At 41.4% G+C, this 13,773-nt stretch overlaps 1 protein-coding gene across 2 annotated transcripts in view; it reads right to left on the bottom strand.

Moving 5' to 3' along the window:
* The window catches only part of Osmr (oncostatin M receptor), a 66,933-nt gene that overhangs the window by 38,887 nt on the left and 14,273 nt on the right, over positions 1-13,773 (bottom strand). For both annotated transcript variants that reach the window (XM_040272705.2, XM_005325620.5), the window contains exons 2-5: positions 13,337-13,422; positions 6,464-6,636; positions 1,293-1,464; positions 319-594 (exon numbers count right to left, since the gene is read on the bottom strand). In XM_040272705.2, the coding sequence (XP_040128639.2) occupies positions 319-594; positions 1,293-1,464; positions 6,464-6,636; positions 13,337-13,409 (694 nt within the window). In that variant the 5' untranslated portion in view covers positions 13,410-13,422. The remainder of the gene's footprint in view (positions 1-318; positions 595-1,292; positions 1,465-6,463; positions 6,637-13,336; positions 13,423-13,773) is intronic.

Genomic DNA, 13,773 nt, shown 5'->3' with positions numbered 1-13,773 from the left:
ATGGTCCTGAGATAAGTGGTTCCACTCCAGCTGAGGCAGAGTCGGCTATTTCCTTAGTAGCCCAGGTCATGACCTGAGCTTTCTCTCTTTTAGGCCTGTCAGTTTCTAGGAATAAAGTTGTTTATATGGGCAAGGAAACAACAGGAAATCCTGGAAACATTGCTTTGGAATTCCATATTCAGAATCTCTCCTAGAAGTCTTGGGAAACAAAAGGAAACTAAGATCATTTACGGAAATGTTTACTTGTCTTCTGGTAAAGGAGAGTCAGTGCACTCCACAGAAAATGAGAAGAGGGGGAAACAAAATTTGTACACTTACTTGACACAAAGAAAGTGGTGCCATTTTGAATGTCTGTTTGGTTCACTTTACAAAAGAAATTTGTCCCTGATCTCTTAAAAAAAGAAACATTATTCAACTTGAATGCAGAAGCCTTTGGGTCAAGTTGTTCTCCATGAATCAGTTCATTATGCAAGTAGCAGGTTATGTTATTGTGATTAATCCCAGAAATATAACAGATCGTGATACTGGAGCCTTCTTCTACCAGTTTATTTTTAGGAAATACTAACAATGTACTTGGTCCAGGATAATCTTGAACTGCAAGACAAAAAAGCTTGGTTAGAATCTCATTTAGAACTTGAGACAAACCCCTCCTACCTCACCTTCAGAAGACGCCTTGAGCTATTTTCATTTCCTGGGGAAAACAGAAGTCTAAATTTCTACACCAAACCAATATCCTTTGGTTCATATAAGGCAATGCTTTCACCATGGCTCCTATTGTCACACTAAAACCACCATTGTTCCCTTTATTGCCAAAGATGGCACCATTACCAGTGCCACTGCCAACTCCTGTATTATTGCCATTTTTAAGTGAACGTAATAGCTCTATAGAGAGCAGCCATGTGGGAGGCCCAGAGTCGAGTGTATCTGCATCTTACCTCATGCTATTCTTGCTACCTTAAAACAACGGGGTGGGAAGATTGGCTTATATTAGAACTAAAAGTAAGGTTATAAAGTTTGCTGTGGAGAGACAGATATCTGAGATTTTTGTTGATGTTGCTTTAGCTTTATTTTTTATTTTTATTTTTTTGGTTCCAGGGATTGAATCAGGGGCACTTGACAACTGAGCCATTTCCCTAGCCCTATTTTGTATTTTGGGTCTCACTGAGTTGCTTACTGACTACCATTGCTGAAGCTGACTTTGAACTCATGATCCTATGGCCTGAGCCTCCCAAGCCTCTGGGATTACAGGCATGCGCCACTATGCCCAGCTCAGAAACCACCTCACTTCTTACCATGAACTTCCTCCCATGAGCTCCAGTTGCTCCAGATACTCAGTTTGGGGAACTTGGCATCGTCCACCATACTCTGTATTCTTACAAAATGTGTTGCACATTCCAAAGGGAGTTCGGATTCCCAGCTCCAGTGCAGAACTTGGTCCCGCTTCACTGTGGTGCTATAATTCCCCTGAAAGTAAAGGAAATATTTGGAATCATACAGCCATCCTGTTCTGAAAAAAAGAGCTCAACTTGACTTACCCCAAAGCACAAACTTATACCCCATTACAACTCCACCACATGTGCAAATAAAGTCTATCCCCAATCCGTCAATCTCCCTGACTCTGACACTTCAGCAGTGGGAAACTGGCCTCCTGCCTCTTGAAAACTCAGCTCTCAGTTCCTATGGCTTTCCAACTCCAGGGGACCAGGGGAGAGGAAAGAGAAGTCATTCAAGTCTTGGGGAGAAGATCAGTGACAGAAGGTTCTTAGAGCCAGTTAGAGAACCTGCAAAGAAGATTCCTGAAAACTAGAGAATTGAGTCATTTTTTGTCATTGAGTTGTTTTTAAGTATCCATTTTTAGCCAGGATTAGATTATATTGGCCAAATCTCAGTAGAAAGAACAGTCCTTCATGGCACGCTGGAAGTTTCATTGTCTCCAGAAGTCAACAGATAGCTCTCCATGTCACCCTTGATTTTCTCTGTCTTTTCAGATATGGTGGATGTGTGGACCAATAACCCCAAGATGAACTTCATCTGTCAGAATCTTTGTTCCTAGAGATGTCAATCACATAGAATGTCTTACACTGTTCTTTGAGAAGCTTGTCCAGGTTGAACTCTAACTTGGCCTTTTGGCACACAGCCTCTGATCTTAATCTTTCCAAGACATTGGCGTCTCTATTCTCAAGTTCAAGAGCTCCAATGGCTCCATTATATCTTATCCTGTCATTCAAGGTCGTCTACAAACAGGATCCACCAATCTCTCTCTCTCTCTCTCTCTCTCTCTCTCTCTCTCTCTCTCTCTCAAGAATCTTCTCTCTGGAACCATATTCCAACATATCTGGGATATGCTTTGTTCCTTGACACTTCGTTGCTTGCTCTTTGTTCATGCAGTGTTTCTGGATTAGTTTACCCTACTTCCCTCTGCATTAGGAACCAGTATCATTCTTGACTTCCAGGTCATGCCCTATCTCCTTGATGAGATTTTCTTTATCCAATGGTGCTGGGCATGGAACCCAGAGCCTTGCTCATGCTAAGCAAGCACTCTACTACTGGGTTACACCCCCGATCCCCCATGAAGCCTTTATTGCTTTTTCTTCTTAATTCCTCCAACCTCCACCTCCTTGAAGCTCTCAAGAATATGATGTTTAGGTCTTGGTATTGATTGGTGACTCTAGGATGGTCCTGAAACAGCAGGGACTATGCTTCCTTATTGTTTGTGTCCCCCATAGCGTTAAGCACTCGTTCTTCTCAGTGTACCTCTCTCATGACTTCTGCTTTCTGCTCCCACAGCTGGGAATAGAAGCAATACATACTTTGCACTTCCTTGAGGAACCTGAATCTGCATCTACACCCACATATCTAAAGGAAAATAAGTCTCAATGGACAGGCTGGGTGACCTGCATTTCACAACCACCTGGAGGCAGCAGCTGGGACTTTCTCTGGAATCTTTCTCTGGGACTTTATCTGGAATCAAAACACCCTGGCCCACTCAGTGGCACTGAATTGTATTCTTCCTTTTTTACTCTGTAACAAACTGTAATTTTTTAAATGCTTATTTCACCTTATTGAATGATTTTATTCTTAGATCATAAGACACATTTTTAATATACAAGCAAATACAGGAAGAAAGAGAGAGAGAGAAAAAGGAAGAAAGAAAAGAACTTTAAAGAATTATGTTAATGATAACAATAGTCCTTTAAGTGTCAACAAGTCACAGACTGGATTTTACCTCTTGCAACTCCCTCAAATTCAGCCCCTTCTCTTGTCTCTGGCCCAGCCCTGAAGCCCACTCCTCCCAGCTACTTCCCCTGCTTCTCCTGTTCTCCTAGTTGTTCTCCACTGTGCGGTTGAGTGGGCTTTTAAAAAACTCAAATCAGATCTGCCACTGCCCTTATTTTTATTGCTCTTGGATAAGAAGCAAAACCTGAGTGTCTCCCATGGTTCTGTGCAGTGAGGCCCCAGTCCCACCTGCCCCGGCCTGTCCCCACATGGTCAGAGCTCCCACACAGCACCCTGAACCCAGGCCTGGCAGTTCTCCAGCCACCATCCCACTTTAAGGCCCCTGATCCCACCCATCAGCTTTTCCCAGAGAGTCTTTCTCCACATTCCCCACTAAATGACTTCCAGATCTATTTCATATTTTGGCTCAAACAACGCTACATCCAAGTTGCAGGAGGTCAACCCCAATCCCATGGTGCCTGTCAATGACCTGCATGCACACCCCACATTTACAACAGCCTATTTGTATGTGCATCCCCTTTTCTCTGCTGGCATGCTCAGCACCGATATGCTCCACCTTGCACAATGCTCTACCTGGACCCAGAGTTTATAAATACGGTGTAATGAGTGATTTAGTTACATCATTAATTTTCAGTGTTGTGTTTCTCCAAGAGACTTTGTGTGGATTGTTTGTCATCTCAACTTGTGCTTTGTGGTCTTTATAGACTTGTAAGTAAAGGATAAAACAATCCTTGGATATGGAAATTCAGTGATTTTTTTTTAAATTGTCAAGAACCTTTATTTGATTTATTTATATGCAGTGCTGGGAATCAAACACAGTTCCGAGAATCAAACACATGCCAGGCAAGCGTTCCACCACTGACCTATATCCCCAGCCCCAACGCAGTGATTTGTAAAAAATATGATGGCTGGATGTGGTGATGCATGTGTGAATTCCCAGTGACTTGAGAGGCTGAGGCAGGAGGATCACAAGTTGAAGACCAGACTGGACAACTGGGCAGACTGGGTATAATGACCTGCCTTTGGGCCACTTTTATTCATTGAAGGGGGCAAGTTGAATTTGGCACTGGGTACCATTAGTAATGGGTAGACACACATTGACACAGAAGTCTAACTGAGGTCCCTGATTCATTGCTGAAGCATGAGCTCTATCCCTGACTCACACTCTGGGCCTCCTTCCAAGCGTAAGCTGTCACTCTGCCTATTCCTGCTGTTGACAAAATCACATGGCAACTGGCTGCAAGGGAAGGGCAGAACATTGGCCCAGGGCAGGGTGATGTGTGAGTCTGCCAGCAGGGCTCTGCATGGCCAGCACTGTCCAGGAGGTGGCCCTGGTCCTGCTCTAGCACCTGGATCAAGAGGCCTTTCTTCTGTCTCATCTGGGAACACCGTGATCTGAAACAGTGCTCCTCTCAGCATGAGTGAGGGTGCTCTGTCAGGCCCGCGTTGTGGAATCTGCCGTAAGGGGAGGAGAATACTGTCCACACGGAGGCAGCCTCTCTCGCTCGGTTGGCTTTCTTCCTCTTCTGTAACTGAGGAAGGATCCTATGTCTTACCTCAACTTGAGGCATGAGAGAGTCAGACAAAAGCTTCTCATGGCCACATCTATTCTGTTATCCACTGATGGCCCCGGGATGTGGCTGCGCTCCCTGTTGGGTAGACACAGGAGGATACCACCCTGTCTCTGTCACCTTGAGGAACACAGCAAATCTCTCTGGACTGTGACTTTCTCCTCTGTGGTCATCAGGCTGGGCTGGGTGTTGTGAGAACCACACAACAGACCAGGAAAATCTTGACTCTTAAAGATCTTGAACCCTAATAAGTTAGAGAAGTTGGTTCCACAAGCTGCTCCTACCTTGCAAAGAGACTACGGCATGAATCTAATGTGAAAACAGACATGAAAAACTGCTGTGGGGGAAAAGGGGGGGATCCAGTTGGCTGACACTACAACTGACATGACAACAGATAGGAACTGTCCTTTAGAAAAGTACAGCATAAGATACGCTTGCTTTAGGGTTAATGTTATTATTGTTAATAGCAATAAGGGCTAGTTTTTAAAAATTCCTCCAGGACTCCCCCTAGATTTCTTTTTCTTGGACCATTTTTAGCCTAAATAAGACCCTTGCTGATGGTGGAAGTGGACAGCTACACAGCATTACCATTGTTTAAATCAGCACACTACACAACTCTCATTGGAGGTAATTGACTTTGGAGTGGTCGGTTATAGACGTGGTATGAGTCCCTTGTGGATTTTACTGATCATAAGCTACTTGCTTGGATGTCAAATACAATAATGGAGAAAGAAAGCAGCTGAAGCAGTGGTAACCTCTGGGCTTATATTAAAGGAACTAACATCCTGGATCCCTGCACCCAAGGTTTCCTCTGCCTGAGAGAAGGTGGACCTCTACTGGACTAAGGAAGGTCCCAAGCAGTCTTGTGCTTCCAGGGAAGATCTCAGGTTGCTTCAACAAGAGAACATCCCACTGTCCTTAAACCTCCCATGATAATAGCAGACCCTTCTGTTATTAAGGTTTCCCAGTGCAGAAATGGGAGTGGGAAGAAACCACCCATGTGTCTCAAGGCACTAGAAGTGTCAGGCACAACAGACATGACCCTAATTTGAACCACGATGAGTGAAAATCTACTCCAAATAATCCAAAGAGAAAAGGAGTGAAATTAAGATTTTCTTAACTTAATTTTTTGGTAGAAAATCCACACGGAAGGAGACAAAGAACACTAAGTTATTTTCCAACTGGGCCCATGGAGAACCTCTTTGCTGGCTCGAACATGAAGCACTGCTACTTACTTTTCCTTGCATTTCAACATGGTATAAGCAACGAAAGTGACAGGAAGCCACGCTGGCAAGAAAAATGTTACCAAAATAAAACATTCATGAAAATCTGTGGTGGACAGAGAAGAAAAAATGGAAGAGAGATGAATGATCTTCGTGGATCTTAGGAATCTAGTACTCACAAGAATGGGCCTAATAGCCTTCTTACAGGAAAGAACAGAACTGGGAAAATAATCTGTTTTCATAAAACATCCCATCAAACCAAAGTGGCCATTGTTACTTCGTCCTGGATATTCTCTGAACCAAAAACACAGAAATGCAACTGTTTAGAAAAACTGTTTGGAGCTGTTATTGTGTTTGCAGACTTTGTAGATGTTATAAGGATAAATCATGGAAGGATATTAAAAATATTGAGCCCCCAAGAAAAATACTTACCACCCAGATGACATTGGATGGTCTAATTCTACTGATCTCCATCTGAAATACCATTTTCAATTCCTGATGATAAGGAAGTCCGTGGACATTCCATTGTAACTGCAAACACTGACATGCAGAATTGGTGAAGACTTTAAGTGATTCAGGAGTCAATGATAAATATTCAGCCAAGACTGAAAGTACAAAGAAAGGTACAAAATGACATTTAACAGCAGCATGGTGAATAATCATAGATAGTTAAACTGTTCCATATCACCATTGTTTGGTCTTGAAAAATATTCCTCACTTGCGCATCCTAGAATCAAGTACCTTGGAAAGTTGGGAAGAAATTTAGAAACCACTTAGCAGAGGAAGAAATTAAGATTTCGACGAATGAAATTACTTGCTTAGCTGTACACAGCAAGTTAATAAACTAGTAAACAGACAAAACAAGAGAATCTAAATTGGACAATCAAATTGGTTTGAAATTCATAACAGGGCTAAATAAAGAAAGAGAATATGTTGCTATAAACTTCATATTTCCAGAATTAAAATGTTTACAAAAAAGCTATAAAGTGGATGCATAGCCTATCTCTAGACATGGACCCTTGCATTTTGGTGTATTGAACTTAAAAGCCCTCTAGAAAGAATTTACTGAACTCTTTGGATGAGACCAGCAGTATATGAGGCACTTGGTATGAAACAAAATACTTATGATATGGTTCCTAGCTTACAGGAAGAACTTAGGTGGAAAGAAAAGACAAATTCACATGAAAGATTAGACACTATAGTTTAGGGTAGTTGGTGGTATGATAGAGTTTGTAAAAAAAAAAAAAGTAGGAAATTTAGGCCTGGGGATATAACCTAGTGGTATAGTGCTTGCCTACTATTTGTGAGGCCCTGGGTTTGATCCCCAGCATAGAATTTAAAAAAAAAATCAAATTTGAATGGATTTTTGGAGGTCATTAATCTTGGGAAGCGGCCCAATAGTTCTCAAACTGACTGTCTTTAAACCATTATTGGCACCACTGCCAGTGACCACTCTGGTAGCAGAGAGAAGATGTGCCCTGAGTGAGTTAAGTTGCTGCTCATTCTTAGAGCAGCAAAACATGGCTTTCCACTCAGGAGGAGGGCATGCCATATAGATTTGGAAAGAATTGTGTGTTGCTGGTTCAACTATTTCCATTGTTGGACTGAAAGGATCTGAGGTAAGCTGGGAATGGTGGGAAGGAATTGAAAAGATCAAAATCAGCTGGTGTCTAATCACCGATGTATAACAGGTACCACCTGCTAGGCATTCATTTTTCTAGAACCTTAAGAATTTGCTCTAGTGGAATGAAACGCCTCTGGCATATAGTTTAAAAGGCAAGAGAGGGACTGGGAGGGGATAGCTCAGAGGCTGAGTATGTGCTCAGCATGAGGAAGGCTCTGGGTTTAATTCTCAGCATCCGCTCCCTTAAAAAAAAAAACTGAGGAGAGTGTCTCTTTGTACAACAAAAATGGACACTATCTCCAATACTGAAGAGAGTCCCCAAATTTTTGTGATATGCTTTTTAAAAAAAAAAAACTGGAAAGCAAACATAACAACACGATTGAACATGTACTATTTGCCAGGCAGAGCGCTACTGCTTTATATTATGTGGTCTCATGTAATACTGTAAAACTGTAAGGCAGGAACTTTTTTAAAATTTTGTTTTTGTTTTGAGGTACTGGTAATTGAATTACACCTCCAGCACTTTTTATTTATTTATTTATTTTTTTTTTGAGACAGGGTTTTGCTAAGTCATGCAGGCTGGCCTTGAACTTGTGATCCTCTTGCCTCAGCCTCCCAAGTCACTCGGATTACTGGCATGTGCCCCTGCACCCAGCTGACAATACTAAGAAAACTGAAGCTCCATGAGGTTGAACAACTTTAAAAAAATTATATGGAATTTAAACCGTGGTCAGTTTAATGCCGAAAACTGTGCTGCCCTTTGCTCTACTGTCCCCCAACAGTCAAGACAGGAAAAATTTGTCCAATCAAAGGTCTCAGGGCTTGGGATGTCTGAGAGGGACACTTCATGGCTCCACCAATGTCCTGCCACACTCCCACACTCAGGAAACAGATGACAGGATAGGGCTCTGGATGGAGCCAGATAAGCTGAGGAGCTGAGACAAGAAGGAAGCTCCTTCATCGACTGGTCCACTTGGCACAAAGCTTCAGATCCAGACAAGGAATTACCACCAGAATGTGGAAGAAAACTCCAGACAAGAGATTCTAGGGAAGTAAAATTAATAAGAATAACCATAAAACGAAGGACACTAGCCATCAACAGCTACTTTCACAGAAAGTAACCCATCCCTTGCGACATTTTGTAAAGGTGAGGAGATGGGGAGGGTGGGAGTGCTCAAGGTGGACTCCGCAATCCTGGATTTGGCAGTGAGTCCTAGAAGTGATATTAAAAGCACGAACAACAGAAGAAAAGCATATAAATTGACCTACCTTCAAATTTAAAAAAAAAATTGTGCATCGAAGGGCATTATCAAGAAAGTAAAGGGGTGACTTACACATGGGAGAAAATAATTGCAAATAACATATTTGCTTAGGTTCTAGCATCTATATAATATAAACAACCCTTAGAAATCAGCAACAAAAAGATTAAGAATTCAGTTCAAAAATGGGCATAAGACATGAATGGTCAGTTCTCCAAAGAAGATACACAAATTGCCAACAAGCTCATGAAAATATGCTCAGCATCATTAGTCATGAAGGCAATGTAGATCAAAACCACAGGGAAATACCATTTCACACCCACAGAATGGTTTGAAGAAGAAGAAAGTGGAAATAACAATTGTTGGCAGAAAATATGGAGAAACTTGCAACCCTTGTACATTGCTGATGGGAATGTAAAATGGCTCATCATTATGGGAAAGCTTTTTGCCAGCTCTTCAGAAAATTAAAAGAGAATTATAGTATGATTCAGCAATTCCAATCTTAGGACTATATTCCAAAGAATTAAAAGTAAGGATTCAAACAAATACTTGTCTGTGGATGTTTGTAGTAGCATCATTAATAACAGCCAAAAGGTAGAAATCAATCAAAGGTGCATCAGTGGATGGATGAATGAATAAACTGGGTCATGTCCATACAAAGGACTCTCATTCATAAGAAGGAAAAGGAATAAATTAGATGGAATTCAAATTAGATGGAATTCAAAAACATGCTAAGTGTAGGAAGCCAGTCACAAAAGGTTACAGATTGTATGATTCCACTTATATGCAATATCCAGAATATGTAAATCCACAGAGAAGAAAGAAAACTGGTAGTTTCCAAGGGCTGGGGAGAGAGGAGTCAGTAACTGTTTCATAGGGTTTCCTTTTCAGGTAACGGATTTGTGTTGAAACTAAATGTTATGTTTATATAATATTGTGAATATATTAAATGTCAATAATTTACTCACTTTAATTATTAAATGGTTAATTTTATGTTATATGATATAACCTCAAAAATGTTAAATACACATAATCATGATAAAAATGTTGAGACGCTATAGAAGTTGAGCCCCTTCCCTATAATCCCACCAACTCCATTCTCACTCTGTCGCCAAGTTTAAATCATATGTTTTTCTCAAACTTTTCTATACTGCTATGGTTTGAGGATGTCTAGCAAAGGGTCTTGTATTGAAAGCTTGATATCCAGGTTGGTAATGTTAAGAAGTGGTGAAACCTTGAAGAGGTGTGGCCTTGTGGGAGGAGGTTAGGTAATTGGGGGCCCTACTCTTGGAGGGCTTTAATGTAGTTCATTGGGACCCTAGTTAGAGTGGTTCACTATAAAAGAGTGAGCCTTTTCCCTGAATCTCTTTGGTTTTCTGTCATACTATATAATCTCTCTCTCTCTCCACATCCACATCATGGGTCTTCCTGATCTTGGACTTTTTAGCTTCCAAACTGTAAACTAATTAAACCTCTTTTCTTAAAAAAAGTACCCGGTCTCAGGTATTTTCTTTTATCAACAGAAATGGACTAATACACATATACTTCTAAAAAAATTGGATTAGGCATCCCATCTTGAATTTTTAAAAAAATAGATAAGTTATTTTTTAACTTAAAAAGGAAAGTAAAACTAAAATGTTAACAGTCATTATTTCTAAATGATGAGGTTGAGTGATTTTAATTTTCTTCTTTACACATTTCTTCAAATGTTTTAGCAAATGTTGTTTGGAAATATGTATTAGTTTAAGAATCACAATAATATGTTATATTTGAAAATAAATATTGTTTTAAAACACCAGGTTTGCTCTGTTATAATGGTACTTCAGAATACATCATTCTGCCATGGTTTTTCTCACGCCTTGTTTGGAGCACTGATAACCAGCATGCCATAATAGGCTACCCTCTGTGTTTGTCTTCAGTAGGCTGTGACATAAATAAGGGTGTGACTAAGGCTTAATCAGCTCAGGGAAACAGAGACTAATACCATACTAGTATAGACATTCTGTGATTGGCTGCAGAATAAGTGGGTCAATTACCATTACAGACTTTATTTCCAAAGGCTCTAGAAAATTCTGACATGTTGCTTTTGACATACGGGAAGCTTCATAATTTAAATTATGCAACCAGCAGTACTCAGATTGTTCAGTAACGTCAATCAGAAATAATTTGGTCAAAAGAAATAAAATGCCAGGTTAAAGTCTGAGAGCTAAAAGAATCATAAAAATTATTAAATCCAATCCTACTGGTTTTTCAGATGAGGGAGGTGAGGTTAAAAATCAGGAAGTGACTTTGCCAAGGTCAAACACCAGGCCAGACCCAGGGCTCCTGGTTCCCAGCTCCAGCTCTCATTGCATCATACTGGAATGTGGCCAGACTTGTGACTCAGACCTGGACTTGATTCTCCTCCTGCTTTCCCACTACTTCCCTGGCTGGCCTGAAACTGCTTGAGGAAAGAAGCTGCGATCCATTCACAAGGTGGGATGCCACGTAGCACTGAAATAGAGTGTTATTTCTAGATGGCAATTTAGTATCAGAGTGAAGCACTCACCCAACCTGTATTCATTGTGTAACTAACCAAAACACCCCCAAGATATATATGTGTATATATATGTGTGTGTGTGTGTGTGTGTGTGTGTGTGTGTGTGTACACATATATATACAAACATGTTAATCTATGTAACTTTTATTTTATAAACTACATATGTGCATCTCTACGGAATATAGACACAGAAGTGGAGGAAAATACACCAAAATGCTGCAGTCCTAATCTCTGGTGGATGGAAACATGTGCCCAGGCTTAACTGAAGAGAGTCTCTGTGCTGTCTCACTGGGAGTAGCTTGGCCAGGTTATCTGAAGGAGATTCTCAGACCTGCATCTGGATGGTTGAGTGGGAACCCCACTCATTTGTGGGAAGGTTTAGTAGGTACTTGGGCAAATGTCGCAGAAATCAAAACAAGAAATCCAAACCATACAGGTGAGGACAAAGACAAGACCAGCTGACCACAGAAGTCCTGCTTGGCAGACAGAGCGGGCAGTCAAAGCAAAGCCTGACCAGTAGGAATATAGGGAAATGCAGGACTGATCTAACAAAAGAAGCTGGAAGAGTGGGCAGCAGGGTCTGAGCGGAAGGCCCAGCGTCAATAGTGAATCAGGTAGGGAGACTTCTCTAGAGAAAAAAGCTGTGCCAAAAACCTGGGGCTGATGGCGTGAGTGGCCTGGAAAGCCTGGAATTGGGGTGGTGGGACTGTCTCAGAATCAGGAGCACGGAGGACAAAGCATTCTCACTGGGCAGGCTCCCCACTCAGCTGGCAAATCTCAGCCTGCTCTCGAGAGAGAGGTCAAGGTGCTCCAAATGAGAAATCCTCTTGCCACCTCATAGCCCAGATCACAGGAGAAATCAACAGATAATCATTTTTAGGAAGTCATATGAAGTAGTATCTCCCCTTGTGTCGTGGACTGAACACAAATGAGATCTGAAGCATATCAGGCAGAGAACTGAGCTATTTATTATCAGAACAAAATCTGCTTTCCCCAAACAGCTTTTAATTTGGAAGTTTTAAGAAATGATGAGAAATTCTGTGCACATTCCTTAAAAGTATCATTTTCCAGGATCCACAGATAGGAATTGGGTGGGTAATTCCTAAAAGGAGAGAGCTGTACTGTCTGTTACAAAGCCAGCACAGAATAAACAGAGGAAGAGGAAATGTAAAGTCTCGTAAAATAGGGATGAAGGCAGTGGAAACTTAGGAACCAACAGAAACTCAAGTCGATCTCCTTTTAAACAAGTTCAAAGTCCATAAACTTTTGAGAACTGTTGAATTCTTCTTGACCTGATTTACAAAATCGATTTATCTCAAAATACCCTCTATTGGCAAGTAGCAAATGGACAAATTTTATTTCTTTATCTATAAACAGCTTTTCAGCACTAAGTTTAATATCTTCCAGAGATTTGACTGGGTTCCTTTGATTCATGAGATTTTGTTGCTTTCACCTATATTTTTCAAAGCTGACAGCTTCTGAATAAATATAGCTGAAGGACCACAGCATGTTCTGACTCAGCAGGCAGTACTCCATTTCCGTGCCCAGTAAGGTGAGAAGGAACTACTTTGGCAATGGCCTTGGTTAAATACATTGATCATGAACTTCACCCAGATTGGGTCTGGTCACAACTGTGCTAGTGACCAAGGCATTGATCAGGAAGTCAGGATTAAGGCATTGCAATGAGCCACAGGAAGAGGAAGGAAGACCAAGGCAACTGTTGCTGTGAGATACCGACGCATCACTTCTTGTGAACTACACATCATCTGCAGGTAATTCCTAAAGGTGTGTGTGTGAGGGGGGGGAACTGCTTTTCTCCAAAACACCAGTGACCTCATCTTTTCTAAGTGACCTGTTTCCTTACTGTTCTTTCCACTTCTTACCTTCACTCTGGTAAGTTCTCCAGGACAGCAATGCCAAGAGGAATGTTTTCTGAAAGATGGCAAAGAGAGCCATAGGTCCAGGTATCCTGAAAAAGATAAATTACCAAGAAGGGAGATTTTAGTTACTTTAACAACAAGAGGTCTCTTAGAGCCCATTGTGGTAGATGGTGGCATTAAAGGCTCCCATTTTTCCCCCACCTTGGATCCACATTTCTTGTCAGATGACGTTGGAGCCCCCTCAACAGAGGAAGAACACACATGCCCCCATCTCATTAAACTTTTTTTTTTTTTTTGCCTGTACATAAGGCACAATTGATAGCGTGCCTCTTAGGCGGCTGGGCCTCCAGAGCCCTGGTGTGTTTCTGCTTGCTCCGTGTTTCTACTTTGACACGAAGAGAGCATTTCTGTGCTCTAATGAAGCCAGGAGAATGAGCGAT

This window comes from Ictidomys tridecemlineatus, chromosome 1 (genome assembly GCF_052094955.1).
Source record: "Ictidomys tridecemlineatus isolate mIctTri1 chromosome 1, mIctTri1.hap1, whole genome shotgun sequence".
In the NCBI taxonomy this organism is placed as follows: domain Eukaryota; kingdom Metazoa; phylum Chordata; class Mammalia; order Rodentia; family Sciuridae; genus Ictidomys; species Ictidomys tridecemlineatus.
Note: the sequence above shows the minus strand (reverse complement) of the source record. Positions and strands in the feature narration are given on the sequence as shown.